A 15,677-nucleotide genomic window follows, 5' to 3' on the forward strand; every position below is an offset into this window, starting at 1 on the left:
CGAACCCACACTTTCTGAAGTCGAAATTGCGATAGAAAATATGAAAAATTATAAGTCTCCAGGTATCAATAAAATTCCAGCAGAATTAATACAAGAGGGTGGAAGCGCATTATCTAATGAAATTTATAAGCTTGTGCTTGCTATTTGGGAAAAGGAAATTGTACCAGAACAATGGAAGGAGTCCATAATCGTACCTATCTTTAAGAAGGGGGACAAGACTAACTGTAGTAACTTTCGAGGAATATCACTTTTGTTGACGTTGTACAAAATTTTGTCCAATATTCTTTTGAGAAGATTAACTCCATATGTAGATGAAATTATTGGAGACCATCAGTGTGGTTTTAGGCGTAATAGATCAATTATTGATCAGATATTTTGTATTCGAAAGATAATGGAGGAAAAAATGGGAGTATAAGGGTACAGTGCATCAGTTATTCATAGATTTCAAAAAAGCATATGACTCGGTTAAGAGAGAAGTTTTATATGATATTCTTATTGAATTTGGTATTCCCAAGAAACTAGTTCGATTAATTAAAATGTGTCTCAGTGAAATGTTCAGCAGAGTCCATATAGGTTAGTTTCTATCATATCTAAATTTCTTTTTTAGGGGTGCAGAAATTATTGAAGAAAACATTAAGACGTGGAATGCCAAACAAGAGGCCGAAGAGTCTAAAGTTCTCACACATATTAATTTTATTTCGGAGAAAATCGAAGGAAGTCATAAGAAACAAGAACCTCCATATAAAGAGCCTGGTACCCATGATGACGGTAAGTAAATCCTAATTATATTTACTTAGTATTTGAACTTTCTTACTCGCACTACTATCTTGATGAGCATCTATACAAAACTGCAATTTTAATTTTACCCAATTGTATGTTGTGTAAAAAGAATTTAGCAATGTTTAGCGACTGTTTACTAATTTGTAAAGCTTTTCTTGAGGCTACTAACACTGGTCACCATTATGGGAAGGAAGATAGCATATGGCTCATTTCCAAATGTATAGTATAGTACATGGCTGAGATGGAACCAACCAGCAGCTTTGATCCAAATTATAAACATGCATTTGGAAAGTTTTCATTATAGAGGAAAATTGAAGAGTTGTGTGTAACAGCAGCATTAATGTAAAAAATTGCTTTTGAGGAAAATGAGATAGAAAATTTAAAAGTGTTAGGAACAAAGTCTTTATATTTTTGTTAATGATTAATCTCATGTTAAGGGGTTATATATTAATAATATTCATGATTTTATAACGTTTAATACTAATATAAACAAAGGTATTACATATTATTTTAAAAGTCTTACTAACGCTGTTCTTGCATACAAGTACAATCCACTAAAATTGACGTCACTTTGCATTTACTGCAACGACAGCATTACGCATACAAATATTTACAGATGTGGACAGATGTGCCATCTAGGAGACAGATAGAAAGCTGATACTTCAGGACATAAAAATAGAGATGAAAGAGTAATGGAACGGAGAAAAATTCTCTCCGGCACCGGGATTTGAACCTGGGTTTTCAGCTCTATGTGCTGATGCTTTATCCACTAAGCCATACCAGATACCCATCCCAGTGCCGGACAGAATTGTCTCAGTTTAAGTTCCAACTCTTGGGTTCCCTCTAGTGGCCACCCTCTGCACTACATCATAGATGTCTAAGAATGTAGGACTGAAGTCCACACATGTGCTGAGGTGCACTCGTTATGAGTGACTAGTTGGCCGGGATCTGACGGAATAAGCGCCGTCTTAAATCACGAAGTGATTTACGCATATCATAAATATTATTTTAATGTACCGAAGTACATATGATATTTCCATGCAGATATTCTGCGTCATCATACGATGAAAGAGTAATGGAATGGAGAAAAATTATCTCCGGCACCGGGATTTGAACCTGGGTTTTCAGCTCTACGTGCTGATGCTTTATCCACTAAGCCACACCGGATACCCATCCCGGTGCCGGATAGAATCGTCTCAGTTTAAGTTTCAACTCTTGGGTTCCCTATAGTGGCCACCCTCTGCACTACGTCATAGATGTCTATGAACATAGGACTGAAGTCCACACATGTGCTGAGGTGCACTTGGTACATTAAAATAATATATATGATTTGCGTAAATCACTTCGTGATTTAAGATGGCGCTTATTCCGTCGGACCCGGCCAACTAGTCACTCATAACGAGTGCACCTCAGCACATGTGTGGACTTCAGTCCTACGTTCATAGACATCTATGACATAGAGCAGAGGGCGGCCACTAGAGGGAACCAAGAGTTGGAACTTAAATTGAGACGATTCTGTCCGGCATCGGGATGGGTATCCGGTGTGGCTTAGTGGATAAAACATCAGCACGTAGAGCTGAAAACCCGGATTCAAATCCCGGTGCTGGAGAGAATTTTTCTCCGTTCCATTACTCTTTCATCGTACGATGACGTAGAATATCTGCATGGAAATATCATATGTACTTCGGTACATTAAAATAATATATATGAAAATAGAGGCTTGAAATATTTAAGTTCAGCTATCTAAGCAATAACAGTGTTAACTGACTAACACTGTTATTGCACCCAGCTCCTCAATTGTCAGTGTACACACCATTTAAACGTACCAGTACATGAGGGATTGAGATGCGGTTGCCATAGTTTCCCGATCCTGGCATTAGAAAGCAGTGAAGTATCAGCACTGCACTTCATCTTTCACTTCCAATCAGTGGCGGTGCCAGGATATTCAAGTTAGAAACGAAAAGTAACAATAATGTGTTGTTTTATATCATGAATATTTTATACTGCTGCTGCTGCTAACAATAATAATAGAGCAATAGTAATAGACCTAATAATAAAATAATATGATAAATTCACTGAAGTTTGAAGGTTTCTAAACTGTTCTATACTAGAATTCTATTTTGTTGTCATTTTCAGCAAAGAGTTCAGTGACTTTCTGGCTAAAATTGAGGATCTTACTACCAGATGTAAACTAAATCCATCACACCTTTCTTAGACTAATACCAGTTATAACCCAAAAAAGCACACAAGGAAAACAGAAGAAAGAATTTTTAATATCACATCAACAAATCCATTTGTATTTTACATAAACATTTTAGCACCTTTTATTTCCATGTTTATGTTCAAATTTAAAGTTAATCTTTCCTTCTGTTTATTTATTTATTCTATCAATCGTCTCTAAACACACACCTTCATCTCAAACAGCAGAAATAACTAAAATGCTCTCTCAATTATTATCACTCAATAAAAGAGTTGTGTTCCAATGGATACCATCCCATTGTGGAATCCTCGGAAACGAGAATGCGGATGCTTTAGCAAAGAAGGGCAGCACTGCTACTTACAGACCTGTTACTAAATCTACGTATTACTCTGTGAAGAGATTTATTAAATCTACATACTTAGACTTCAACAAACAAAATTTGATAACTCAATCCCAAGGGAAAAAATGGAACTCTCTGCATCAAAATCCACAGTTAATTCCCGATTTACCACGAAAATCGTCTGTAGCTGCATTTAGATTGGCAACAGGCCATGATTGTTTGGCTAAACACCTGCATAGAATTGGAATATATCAGTCCCCTAACTGCCCATTGTGCAACTCAAACCAAGAAATGGATTCGGAACACCTCAAAATCTGTGCTTCAGTGGCTAGTCATGATAATATCTTTGAAAAATATTGGAGTGCAAGAGGTGAAATGACTTTATTGTCAAATGCCTGTCATTAGAAAACAACAACAACAACATTTTCATATGATGAAGAAAGTGGATTTTATAATGGAGTATTTATTTTACTCATAATTTATTGTTTCTCATCAACACATCACAATTAATATGACTCCAGAGACCGTATTATTTTGCTTACTCTCTTTTGAATAACGTATTTGCCAGCAAGAAAGTTAGCCCTGGTATGGAACAAAACATTCCTTATTTAGTGCTGCCATCTCGAATCGAGTTGTGAAGGGAATAGCATGGATAAGACCTTTCTCTCTACCCTTTGCACCTCTGTGAAGTTCCATCGAATGGATTACAAAACACTTCTGCACATGCCCTAACAGAGCTGGCTGGCAGCTGGCTCGAATGACAAAGATTATAATATGTACAGCTATACAGCAGTATACACAGAAGAAATTATGATACCGCATCTAATAGTATTGGACTTCCATGTTTCTGCCTCATACAATGTGACATTCCATACAAAGCACTTCACTAATCTCTTCCTTAGTTCTTTTTCCAGAGGTCCGCAGAAGATGCTCCATTTTCTATTTTCTTGGCTATTTCTATCCTCCTTTTGACTTCCTGGCAGCAGCTCATGTTAGGTACTGCTTATAGTACACTCCAAATATTTGAAGCTGTTCACTTGCTCTACTGTATCATTACAGGACGTCATTATTAAATTGAATTTATCATTAATGATGGAAAACTTTTTCACTACTATGAAATGCAGGTAAATTGAAATGGAATTATTTATTTTTCAGCTGTCTTTTCTGGTGACTACAGTCTCTTCGCTGAAGCTGACGAGCATGATATGGAAGACACTGAGAAGCCTTATTTAGACCCAGAGTTGATTAAACATAAAAGACATGTAACTGTGAGTCAGGTGTGTGTTCTTGTGGCAGTTTTTTTATAGTCAAAATATTTTATATTGATATTGTAGTGTCACATTTTACGTTTGATTCTTTAAAAATTTGATATAAGTAACATAGTGAGGAAAACTTCGCTAAACCGACACTAAGCATCGTTGCTATCAGCTGGAGAACTCGTAAAGGTAAGTATTGTTATACTCATACAAACAATGCACATGGCAATGTGTGCTGAGTGGAAGAAGGACATTTGCAGTTGTATACTATTTCTTTTGTTGTGTCTAATAGCAGTACCTACATAGAAGTATTGTTCATTCTGCACATTTATGTACCGTATATAGTATTCTTTTATGATTACATTAATGTAAACACGTCGTGAATTTTAGCAAAGAATGCTTCATATACGTTTTAGGTTTTCACGGTGTCTGTGATCAGAGTTAGGCTTTCGGGTATTCCACCATCTCCTGGAATTTGACATTTCCAACGTTTCGGAACTACTTACGAGTTATGGGACATTTCCAATGTTCCGAAACGTTAATATATTTGGATATACCTAAAAGTCTAATTCTGAAAGAATGCTTCAGTTTATAATTATAAATAGCCTAATGCTTTGTTTCGCTACTTGTTCTAATGCTTTGTTCTCTCTCTCTATCTCTGTTTATTTTCTGTTTTTTTTTGTCTTCTATGACTTTGTCTTCCTTTTTCTTTTTCCGTATTTTTCTTTTATTTCCACTTCTTTTTCTCCCTTTTCCTCTCCATTTTCCTTTTCCCTTCCCTTTCTGTTTCTCAATTTCTATCTTCTTCTCAGTATCTTTAATATCACTTCATATTTCTGTTTATTCAGAATAGAAATGATAAAACTGTGCAGATTGATGGGGGCAACAGAATTGTCAACGCATGGTATCTGTTTGTCAGCTTTTTCACAATTGCTGTGCCAACCTAACAAATAATTCCCATAGTTCCGATTCTGAGGTAGTGTGGAACAATCTTTACAAAGAATTATTGAACTGTACTTGCAGTCTAAAATATGACAAGTAATGCAAAGTTGTACAGCTTTTTATGGCATTATTACAGAAGAGAGAGGTTTTAGTTTAATCAGACAAAAATAAAACTCAATTTCGTTCCTCAGTGAAGATAGACAGAACTCTCTATTCCATCGTATGTTGCAAATTAAACTATAAGGGAAAGTGCCATGAACAAATTTTTTATGAAAAATAAATTTTAATATAGCCAGACGTGCCACTGGAGAGTATTATAAAAGTAATTCATAATAATCTGGCTGTATTTATTATGTGTTTCACTTTCGAATCCTGAATAATTTATTATGGTATGTATGGTAATGTATTATAATTTTTCTTATGAATATAATAATGTGGTGTCAGCCTTTTTCTTTTGTCAGCTTTTTTGAGCACGATTTCCAGCTTATTTCGGAATTTTAACTTGGCAGCCCTGACTTCTATGAGAAGAGAGAACTTCTTTGCCCTAAGCTTTCATTTCCAACATAGATTTGAAAATTAAAGTCTTTACTTTCAAGCTTCTTAACTTTCTATATAGTAATATAATGTCAACATTTTAAAGCTCAGTTTGTGTTTCTCTTTTCAGTTTATGAGTGAAGCCTTGAGAACAGACGTAGAGAAAGCAGCTGACATGACTCTCAAACAAGATGAATTAAGCAGTGATGAGGAGGGAAAAGTACGTTACAATTTTCTGTAATGTATAACCTACATTAATTGAGTTCTAGTACATGTGGATTGAAAAATCGTAAAATATCCAGCAGAAATACCTATTTTCAAATAATTAAGTCCGAAACTAATCTAATAGCAGTACCAGTACTAAACCTGTCTGTTACCGGTACCATAATACTGGCTTCTTTATAAAAGAGAAAGTGTTCCTGTATCTGTAACACTGAAGTCAAATTTATAAACGCATTTCCCAACAGATAAGGCTGTTTTTTAGAATTGAGCACTAGTCCTATATGTCAATTTTACTGCACTTACTCAGATTTCATGCTAAGAAGTTGAAGTTGTTACTGAAAGTGTTGTTAACCAAACTATAGAGACTTTTTTGGATAAAATAAATATTTTCAGAAATAAAAAAATAAAATATACTCTCCTAATACTAAAAGAATTAAAATGTTTAATGATTTGGTGAATTTGTAATATAAACAACTTTCCTATGTTAATTGAAACTGTTATGGTATTTTACCTTACCAGTACCTTAGTTAATGACTAATTTCGGCTTGATATTCGCCATCTTCAGATTTCTAGTGAGGTCCTGTTTTTTTTTCCGGTTTCTTCTTTATGGTGCCTTGGTGGCCGTTTCAGTTAACACAAGAAAGTTATTTATATAACAAATTCACCAAATCATTAGTGATACAAGTGTAAAAATTTGCAGTCAAGATGTATAAAATTTTTAAACTGACTAAATTAATTTTTTTCAGGTCACTCATACTTTGAAAATTCACATTTAAATTATATGCATATCAAATATGTTGTACAATTTTTTTCAGGCCTGTAACTTATATTTTGTGGGAGTAGATACATTTTGAAAAAGTAAAAATAGTATACATTTTCATCATCATCATCATCATCATCATCATCATCATCATCATCAGCAGCAGCAGCAGCATCATCATCATCATCATCATCATCATCATCATCATCATCATCATCATCATCATCAGCAGCAGCAGCAGCATCATCATCATCATCATCATCATCATCATCATCCTGTCAAGTACTAGCCCCAAAAGAACTGTTATGGCCTGAAAAAGCGATTTTCTTGCCATCTTTTCATAGGTCGACCAAGTGACCGTTTCCCATTTGGACGATACTTCATTATTGCCTTAGGGATACATTTTAATAACTCAAAAACTGTATAACTGATACAAATGAAAGTTAGAGACATTAATACTAATAACAACAGGTTACTGTATACAAAAAATTAAGTTTCTAGCTTAAACATGTAGAAAATAGAAATTTTATCCATTCCCCATAAAGGTATTTATGCGATATAAACCTTTCACATACAATTGTTACAATTTAAAAAATTCATTCATTCATTCGTTCGTTCGTTCGTTTGTTCTTTCGTTCATTCATTTTTTTCATTGCGATAAAATAAATGTTTTTTTGTTTTTTATCCAATGCCACCAGATTGTCTTTTCGACATTTCTGGTCTTCTCTCCTGGCCGTGGCTTAGTTGTAACTCACTTCTGAGGTTGGAGCGCCTGGAAGGCGGAGTTACATTACCCCGATGATTTGATAGGATGATTATGATAATGTGGTGCCAGGAGAGGTCTTAAATCTAAACTTAATCTAAATTCCAGACCACGGACGAACACAGGAATACTCCCCTTTAAGGAAAAATTCCTGTGCTCTAACCGGGAATCGAACCCGGGACCTCATGAACTATAGCCAGAAGCTCTGACCACTAGACCATGAGGCTGGTCATAAAATAAATGTATCACATGCTTTCATACTTTATTTGTGAGTATGAAAATTACCATATTATACAGTACCTCCTTTTGAAAGAAAACTTCGTTGTTACTCATCCTGCGCATGGAAAATACTCATAAATGATTACTTACTTACTTGCAAACGGCAAGAAGCCCAGAGGTTCATTGCCTCCCTCACACATAAGCCCGCCATTAGTTCATATGCTGAGTAAGATTAATCCAGTCTCTATCATCGTATCCCACCTCCCTCAAATTCATTTTAATATTATCTTCCCATCTACGTCTCGGCCTCCCCAAAGGTCTTTTCCCCTCAGGCCTTCCAACTAACACACTATATGCATTTCTGGAGTCGTCCACATGTGCTACATGCCCTGCCCATCTTAAACGTCTCGATTTAATATTCCAAATTACGTCAGATGAGGAATACAATGCGTGCAGTTCTACAATGTGCAACTTTCTCCATTCTCCTGTAACTTCATCCCTCTTAGTCCCAAATATTTTTCTAAGCACCTTATTCTCGAACACCCTTAACATCTACGTGAAAGAAAAACGTAATGACCTTCCAGTCAGCTTCAAAGATGTACAGTTTAGTACATACAGTACCAGTAATTATAAATTACACTCCTTTCCCCAAATTTATTTGCGTCAGTGATGTACACACTGCAACAATCGGAAAACAACCATCTATTAGAAATGAATGTGAATTTAAAGAAGGATCATTTCTACAGTGCTACACTTAAGGTAGTGATACACTGCCATCATTTGAGAGAACCTAGTGTGAGCTCGTATACGTTTCTTTTTTGTACGTGCCATAGAGAAAGATTGGAAGAAAGAGTCAACTTCTAATTTTGATTTGGTTGGAAAAAAGTACCACAAAAGCGTTGGAAATTATAGAGCAAGTATACGGAGATAATTGTCTCTCTCGTACACTCGTCTTTGCCTTTTATTTTATTCTTAATTTACCTTTATTTATTGTACAGTTTTATGTGGTTTTTAATTTATTTCAATTCATTTCTACTTTAATTTCTTTTTCCTTTTTAATTTCAATTTTCAATTTAAATTGTTTTATTTTCAGGTGTCAAACACTAGTGTGAAGACAGTTTCACAGTCTGAGAAGCACAGAGACTCAGGAGAGGCCCAAAAAAAGGGTAAGCATTTTGTTCATAAAACTGTATTGTGAAGTAATGATGCAAGAAGAGAATGTAGGATTACACTTGCGCTCACAGAAACGTTTTTTATTACTTACTTTATACAAGTAATTTATAAAGTGTCGGATTGGATTCGTAACTAAGGACTCTGAGGTTGCCATATCTTGTAAGAACACAGATATTAGTGAAAAGTATGGAAAACAGGAAGTTATTTTAACAAATGTTGTCTTGAATATTATAGCAGTGAAAAGAAATTGCATGAGTGAAAGATCATCAAAAGGATGAATGGACGAGATGCATGCAAGTATGCAGAAACATGGATTTATGGAAAAAGATATAGCAGACAAAGAACTTTGGAGAAAGAAAATAAAACAGTCCTAGTAATAGTTCTTTTCCAAATGTATTATAGACCTATTTGCGAATTTTTTTGTGTATCATAGACCTACCTGCCGAGGAAAACCTAAGCAGTGAGGGAACTTCTGAATACCAGTAAATAAAAACATATGACGTTTTTATGACCACTATTGGGATACCCTAGGCTGGACAGCAAAAAAATGGAAATATTCGAGATTATATACTTCAAATATTGAAATACTAAAACAATTGTCTTTAGAGACAATTAATATTAGGTACCCTCCACAAAACTGGCTTCATTTATACACTGACGGATCCTTGATCTCCAGAGAACAAGGTGCCGGTGCAGGTGTTACGTGCTGTCTCTTCTCACTTTATAGATCTCTTGGGTATGGAACAACAAGTTTTGATGGAGAAATCATTGCAATAAGTGAAAGTCTCAGGAATCTTCTATGCCACATCAGTAAATTTAAAAATGCAGTTATATTGTCAGACTCCAAAGCAGCTATTCTATCAATAGTCTCTAAACACACACCTTCATCTCAAATAACTAAAATGCTCTCTCAATTAATATCACTCAATAAAAGAATTGTATTCCAATGGATACCATCCCATTGTGAAATCCTGGGAAACGAGAATGCGGATGCTTTAGCAAAGAAGGGCAGCACTGCTACTTACAAACCTGTTACTAAATCTACGTATTACTCTGTGAAAAGATTTATTAAATCTACATACTTAGACTTCAACAAACAAAATTTGATAACACAATCCCAAGGAAAAAAATGGAACTCTCTGCATCAAAATCCACAGTTAATTCCCGATTTACCACGAAAATCGTCTGTAGCTGCATTTAGATTGGCAACAGGCCATGATTGTTTGGCCAAACACCTGCATAGAATTGGAATATATCAGTCCCCTAACTGCCCATTGTGCAACTCAAACCAAGAAATGGATTCGGAACACCTCAAAATCTGTGCTTCAGTGGCTGGCCATGATAATATATTTGAAAAATATTGGAGTGCAAGAGGTCAAATGACTTTATTGTCAAACGCCTGACATTAGAAAATAACAACAAATACTTCAAATATAGTGGATGATATCATAAAAAAACTGAAGTGACCATGTCCACAGGATGAACAAAGATAGTCTAATGTATTTATCCTTCGCGTACCAACCACGAGGATATCGAGATTTGGGAAGACCAAAACAACGTTGGACATCTTGGGATTTACAGGAACAGGTCGAAATGATCCCAATCCTGAACGTTCATGATTATGAATGGTGATGATGATTTTGTATTTATTTACATTCCATGGTATTTGTACATCGCTTCACAGCTAGAATATGAAACATGTCAAAAAATTCTTAAGAGTACTACAAAGTCACGGTTCTTTTTTTGGAGGGCAGTGTATTTATATTATTAATAAATCCAGACGTTTGAGATGGGCAGGGCATGTAGCACGTATGGACGAATCCAGAAATGCATATAGAGTGTTAGTTGGGAGGCTGCAGGGAAAAAGACCTTTGTGGAGGCCAAGACGTAGATGAGAGGATAATATTAAAATAGCTTTGAGGGAGGTGGGATATGATGATAAAGACTGGATTAATCTTGCTCATGTTAGGGATCGATGGTGGGCTTAAGTGAGGACAGCAATGAACCTCTGGGTTCCTTAAAAGCCATAAGTAAGTAAGTAAGTAAGTAATAAATTGCTAGCTGTATATAGAATAGAATAAAATTTAATTTTTCCACTTTTAGATGTGGTTTCTGTTAAAAAGCCTTTGTGTCACGGTTTTTTTTTTCGGGCAGTGCATTTATATGCTGTGTATATATAATAGAATCAAATTTGATTTTTCCACATTTAGATGTGGTTTCTGTTAAAAAACTCTTGATGTCATGTGTGTGTGTGTTTTTTTTAAGTAATGGATTTGTATCTATACTAATAATAAATCTGTAGCCGAAATGTTTCTGGTAATTTTCGATTTTCCAAAAATAATTGGTCCTAACATATATAATTAACTATCCTGAAACCGAAAATCGCTTTTTTGAAATTTTTGTTTGTATGTCTGTCTGTCTGTCTGTCAGTCTGTATGTTTGTTACCTTTTCACGCGATAATGGCTGAACGGATTTCGATGAAAATTGGAATATAAATTAAGTTCGTTGTAACTTAGATTTTAGGCTCTATGGCATGCAAAATACATTATTTAAAAGGGGGGTTATAAGAGGGCCTGAATTAAATAAATCGAAATATCTCGCTTATTACTGATTTTTGTGAAAAATGTTGCATAACAAAAGTTTCTTTAAAAATAATTTGCGATAAATTTTATTCCTTGAAAAATTTTGATAGGACTGATATTTAATGAGATAAATGAGTTTTAAAATTACAATAACTGCCATCTAAGGTCGTGTAATGAATTAAAAAACAAATGACTTCGTCTATAAGGGGCCTTGGACAGCAACAATCGAAAGCTATGAAAGATAGCCTGCAGAGGATGTTTCTGTGTTTGTATGAAGTAATATCGCAAGCTAAATTAACCGATTTGTTTAATTAATTATTATTTCACCATTGGAAAGTGTAGTTTCTCTCTAAGTTATTACCATAATTCAATGGAAACCTATAACAAGTAAAACAAAATATACACATTAAATCTAAATGATGTCAATCTTCATTAAACTATGGTTGCATGTAATAAAAATTAGAAACATGTTAAAGGAATTGTCATTGCACCAAATGAGTGTCTCTGGACCAAAATGATCGCAGTTTAATTATTTGGATTCAATTTAAATTAAGTAACATATTAAACGATTTATCCTTCTATCAAACACGAATGTTCCCTGGATCAAATGTCCTATTTTAATTATGTAATTACTTTATATTTATTTCTAACGGGTGCAGCGGAGCGCACAGGTACGGCTAGTTATTAATAAATTGCTATCTGTAGCTGGTAATCAAAATAATCTTTTTTTTTAAGATTGTTTGAAATTTAAAGACTGAGATATGTTAATTACTTACTATGAGAAACTGCTTTCATTCGTCACAATTAAATTTGTCTTTCACATTTCAGAAAAGAAGAAAATAGGACAACGTATTTGGCTCCTAATAAAAATTTTATGGGCATTGTATAAAAGCATAATCGAGACTCTTACATGCAAACTCAATGATATTTCTCAAGACTACCGCTACATCAGAATAGTCATGTCTCGAGAGAAGAGAGTGCTTATGGTGAGTTGTATTTGCAGTTGGAGTAGTAGCAGCATAAAAACACAATGTGCACAGTATGCTAATTGCTAAGCCAACTTATGTCCACAGTTTCAGATATGTTTAGGACGGGTTCTTCTACAGTCAAAGCTTTATGAATCTCATGGAACATTTTTTTATTTTTAGGAGAAAGATGAAAAAGTTTATAATGTCTTTGACAGTGTGTAAAGTCTGCTGTATCATTGGGAAGCTGTTTTTAGTACCAGTGATATCTAATGATAAAATGTGTTCTTTACAATGAAAGTAAGAAATTTCGCATTGTTTTAGTTCTGAAATCCGAGCTCGAATTCCACTTATACTAACTTACCACTAAGTTCTCTGCACCATCAAAGGAACATGAAACTAATTTGTTGTAACGCATATTTTTTTTAAGCATCATTATAGCTAAAAATATTGACTCAGCATTGGTTATTTATAATAATTGTGTTATCATACACAGAAATCTTTCTGTTACTTCGCAGACTGGAGCAGGGCCAGACCCTGCTCCAATAGGAACAGTTTATTCTGATTGTTTATGTTTGTGGATTCGTCTGCCATTATAGCGTAATAATTGAATCGCTCCTTTCCAAAAGGACTTCAGTCCATTTTTTGGAAAAACGGGTTTTCCATTGGAATTGACACTTTATTGGTTGATGCATCATTTTACAAAAAAAAAGAGTGTCAGTCCAGTTGGTACTTACATGTGAACTGTAGATATAGAAATGTTCTTCCTTTACAAATGGACGTCAGTCTTGGACTGTGTTGTCAACCAAAATTTACCTGTGAGATTGGATTGATAATTGAGGAGTCCCTTGGTATAACGGCGTCCTCGAACCTGACTGACATCCTAAGCAGTACGCCACACTTCTATGCCAGGTTACATCGGGAGGCTATTGAAATACAAAAACACAAAAACAACTTTAATCATAAGGAAGAAGGACTCAAGGTCAACAAGGCTTGGTACCTGGCCCTCAGAAGCACACACACCAAATCCTTTCTCCGACAACTGGACATTATGACAGCCAATCAGAACACAGAAGCCACTGGTGCAGACTGCGGCGAGAACAACAAGCCACAACCCTCCCACACCTTAAATATTGACGTGCTACCAATCTCAGTACCAGTCGTCCTTGATACACACAGCAGATCTCTCTGCTCATGTGTACCATGTCACTGAACATGTCCACCAGAGTAGTGGACGAAACATTTGGCTGTATTACCGACAGACCACAGCCCTCTAGCTCGAAAAATACCAATCCTAATCCCTTGTTTAAGTTTCTCATAAGATACAGTACTTTTGGAAATTTTGTTGCCAAATACTGGAAGCAGTCACCATCTTTTGGAACTGTTTCATTAACCCGAGCTTGATGTGCAGAGGAGTAATAGTATCTTGCTTGGTTGAACAAGTGGTACATTTGTTATGTTCTGTGAACCGGGTTGGACGGTTTTTCTTTTGGGCCAGTCTGTTACTTCCAATGCTTGTCTTTGGCTCGGCTGTCACATTCACAAATGAAACACGGCATTTTTATGTAGCTGGATTGTTAACCAAGTAACATGCCAACTATTTTTAAATCCCCACAAATTGTCCAAGAAAGTTTTTCATAGTTCACGTATTTCAGCAGAGCTTTGAGATTTTCATACGTCTCCTTGAGAGGTACTGAATGTGCAATGGGTATTGAGCCAAATATAACAGAACACGTTTGGGTTATTCAAACACTTGCGGGAACTCATTTCTAAAGAAACTACATATGACAGCACAAATAGAACCTTACAGCACTATAGCATGCCAACAATGAACTATCGTACTTTTCTCGCCTAACAGCCAGCTGGGTGTAACAAGTGTGGCCAACTAATCCCTCTTACCAAAATAAAATTTCCTTCCCTCGCAATAAAAGTTTCCTTTGAGAAATTTACGTTTAAATAAAAAATGAGTTCACTTGATTTGAAAAAAACTGTACGTGATAAAAAAACTAATTACAGATCTGAAATCAGCGCAAAAAATACTTATACTAAATTGAAGGAATTAATCACGGACTCTGTCGGAACTGACTTAAAGGATTGCGGTCCTACGGACTTCAACAATCATCCATTCAAAAGGAGTGGAGGCTTATTGCCTCAGGTTGCAGTGCAAACCTTCGGGCCCCTCCTCCGTAAAGAAAGGAACTTTTGCTAATGTTGATAATGATATGGATAGCGATAATAATGCAATTAAACTTTTTTTAAGGATACGACATTATATCAACAACAAGGTGTTCGTGATGGCCCTCATATGAAGTGGCGACTGAGACCAGAAGATCTACAATATATCAAAATATGGTATGTATCATTTCATTCATTTTACATAATATGTAAGTCGTATTTCAAGTAATTATGTCCGTGAATTTGACATTTGGTTTATAAAATACTTAGAGGCAATAATCATTAAAAAATATACAGTATGTCCAAAAAGTCGCTGTGCTCTGAATACTTACACTTACATTTCTATCTTCTACAAAATGTGTTGGAAATGGCCCTCACTGACGTCCACATATGCGAGACGATTAACAGACAACAAAACACTTCCATGTGACGTATAAATTCCATTTAATTCAAATTCATACTGCTAAAGTGGCAAACCTATTTGGAATTTCGACCTGATAATGTTGCTTGATTTCCTCGTCCTTTAATTTCGGAATAATGAATCTTCTAATATTAACTTGTTGCTCTACTCGTTTGGCTACTGAGAGTCTTTCTCTTAGTTCTCCAGTTAGCAAATAATGGTCAGAATTACATTCTGCCCCCCTGAAGGTTCGAATGTCTACTATACTAGTGTGCCTTCATTTATCTATCAAGATGTAATGTATCTGGCTGTGTGTCAGTCCATCTGGAAAAGTCCAAATATATTTATGTATATCCTTGTGGACG

At 35.3% G+C, this 15,677-nt stretch overlaps 1 protein-coding gene across 1 annotated transcript in view; it reads left to right on the forward strand.

Annotated features, from left to right (window-relative positions):
• LOC138711104 (piezo-type mechanosensitive ion channel component-like) overlaps positions 1 to 15,677 on the forward strand; it is a 99,258-nt gene that overhangs the window by 43,301 nt on the left and 40,280 nt on the right. The window contains exons 25-30 of the mRNA XM_069842428.1: positions 608 to 768; positions 4,476 to 4,597; positions 6,183 to 6,272; positions 9,110 to 9,182; positions 12,601 to 12,758; positions 14,998 to 15,089. Coding sequence (XP_069698529.1) covers positions 608 to 768; positions 4,476 to 4,597; positions 6,183 to 6,272; positions 9,110 to 9,182; positions 12,601 to 12,758; positions 14,998 to 15,089 — 696 coding nt within the window. The remainder of the gene's footprint in view (positions 1 to 607; positions 769 to 4,475; positions 4,598 to 6,182; positions 6,273 to 9,109; positions 9,183 to 12,600; positions 12,759 to 14,997; positions 15,090 to 15,677) is intronic.

This window comes from Periplaneta americana, chromosome 12 (assembly GCF_040183065.1).
Source record: "Periplaneta americana isolate PAMFEO1 chromosome 12, P.americana_PAMFEO1_priV1, whole genome shotgun sequence".
Lineage (NCBI taxonomy): Eukaryota > Metazoa > Arthropoda > Insecta > Blattodea > Blattidae > Periplaneta > Periplaneta americana.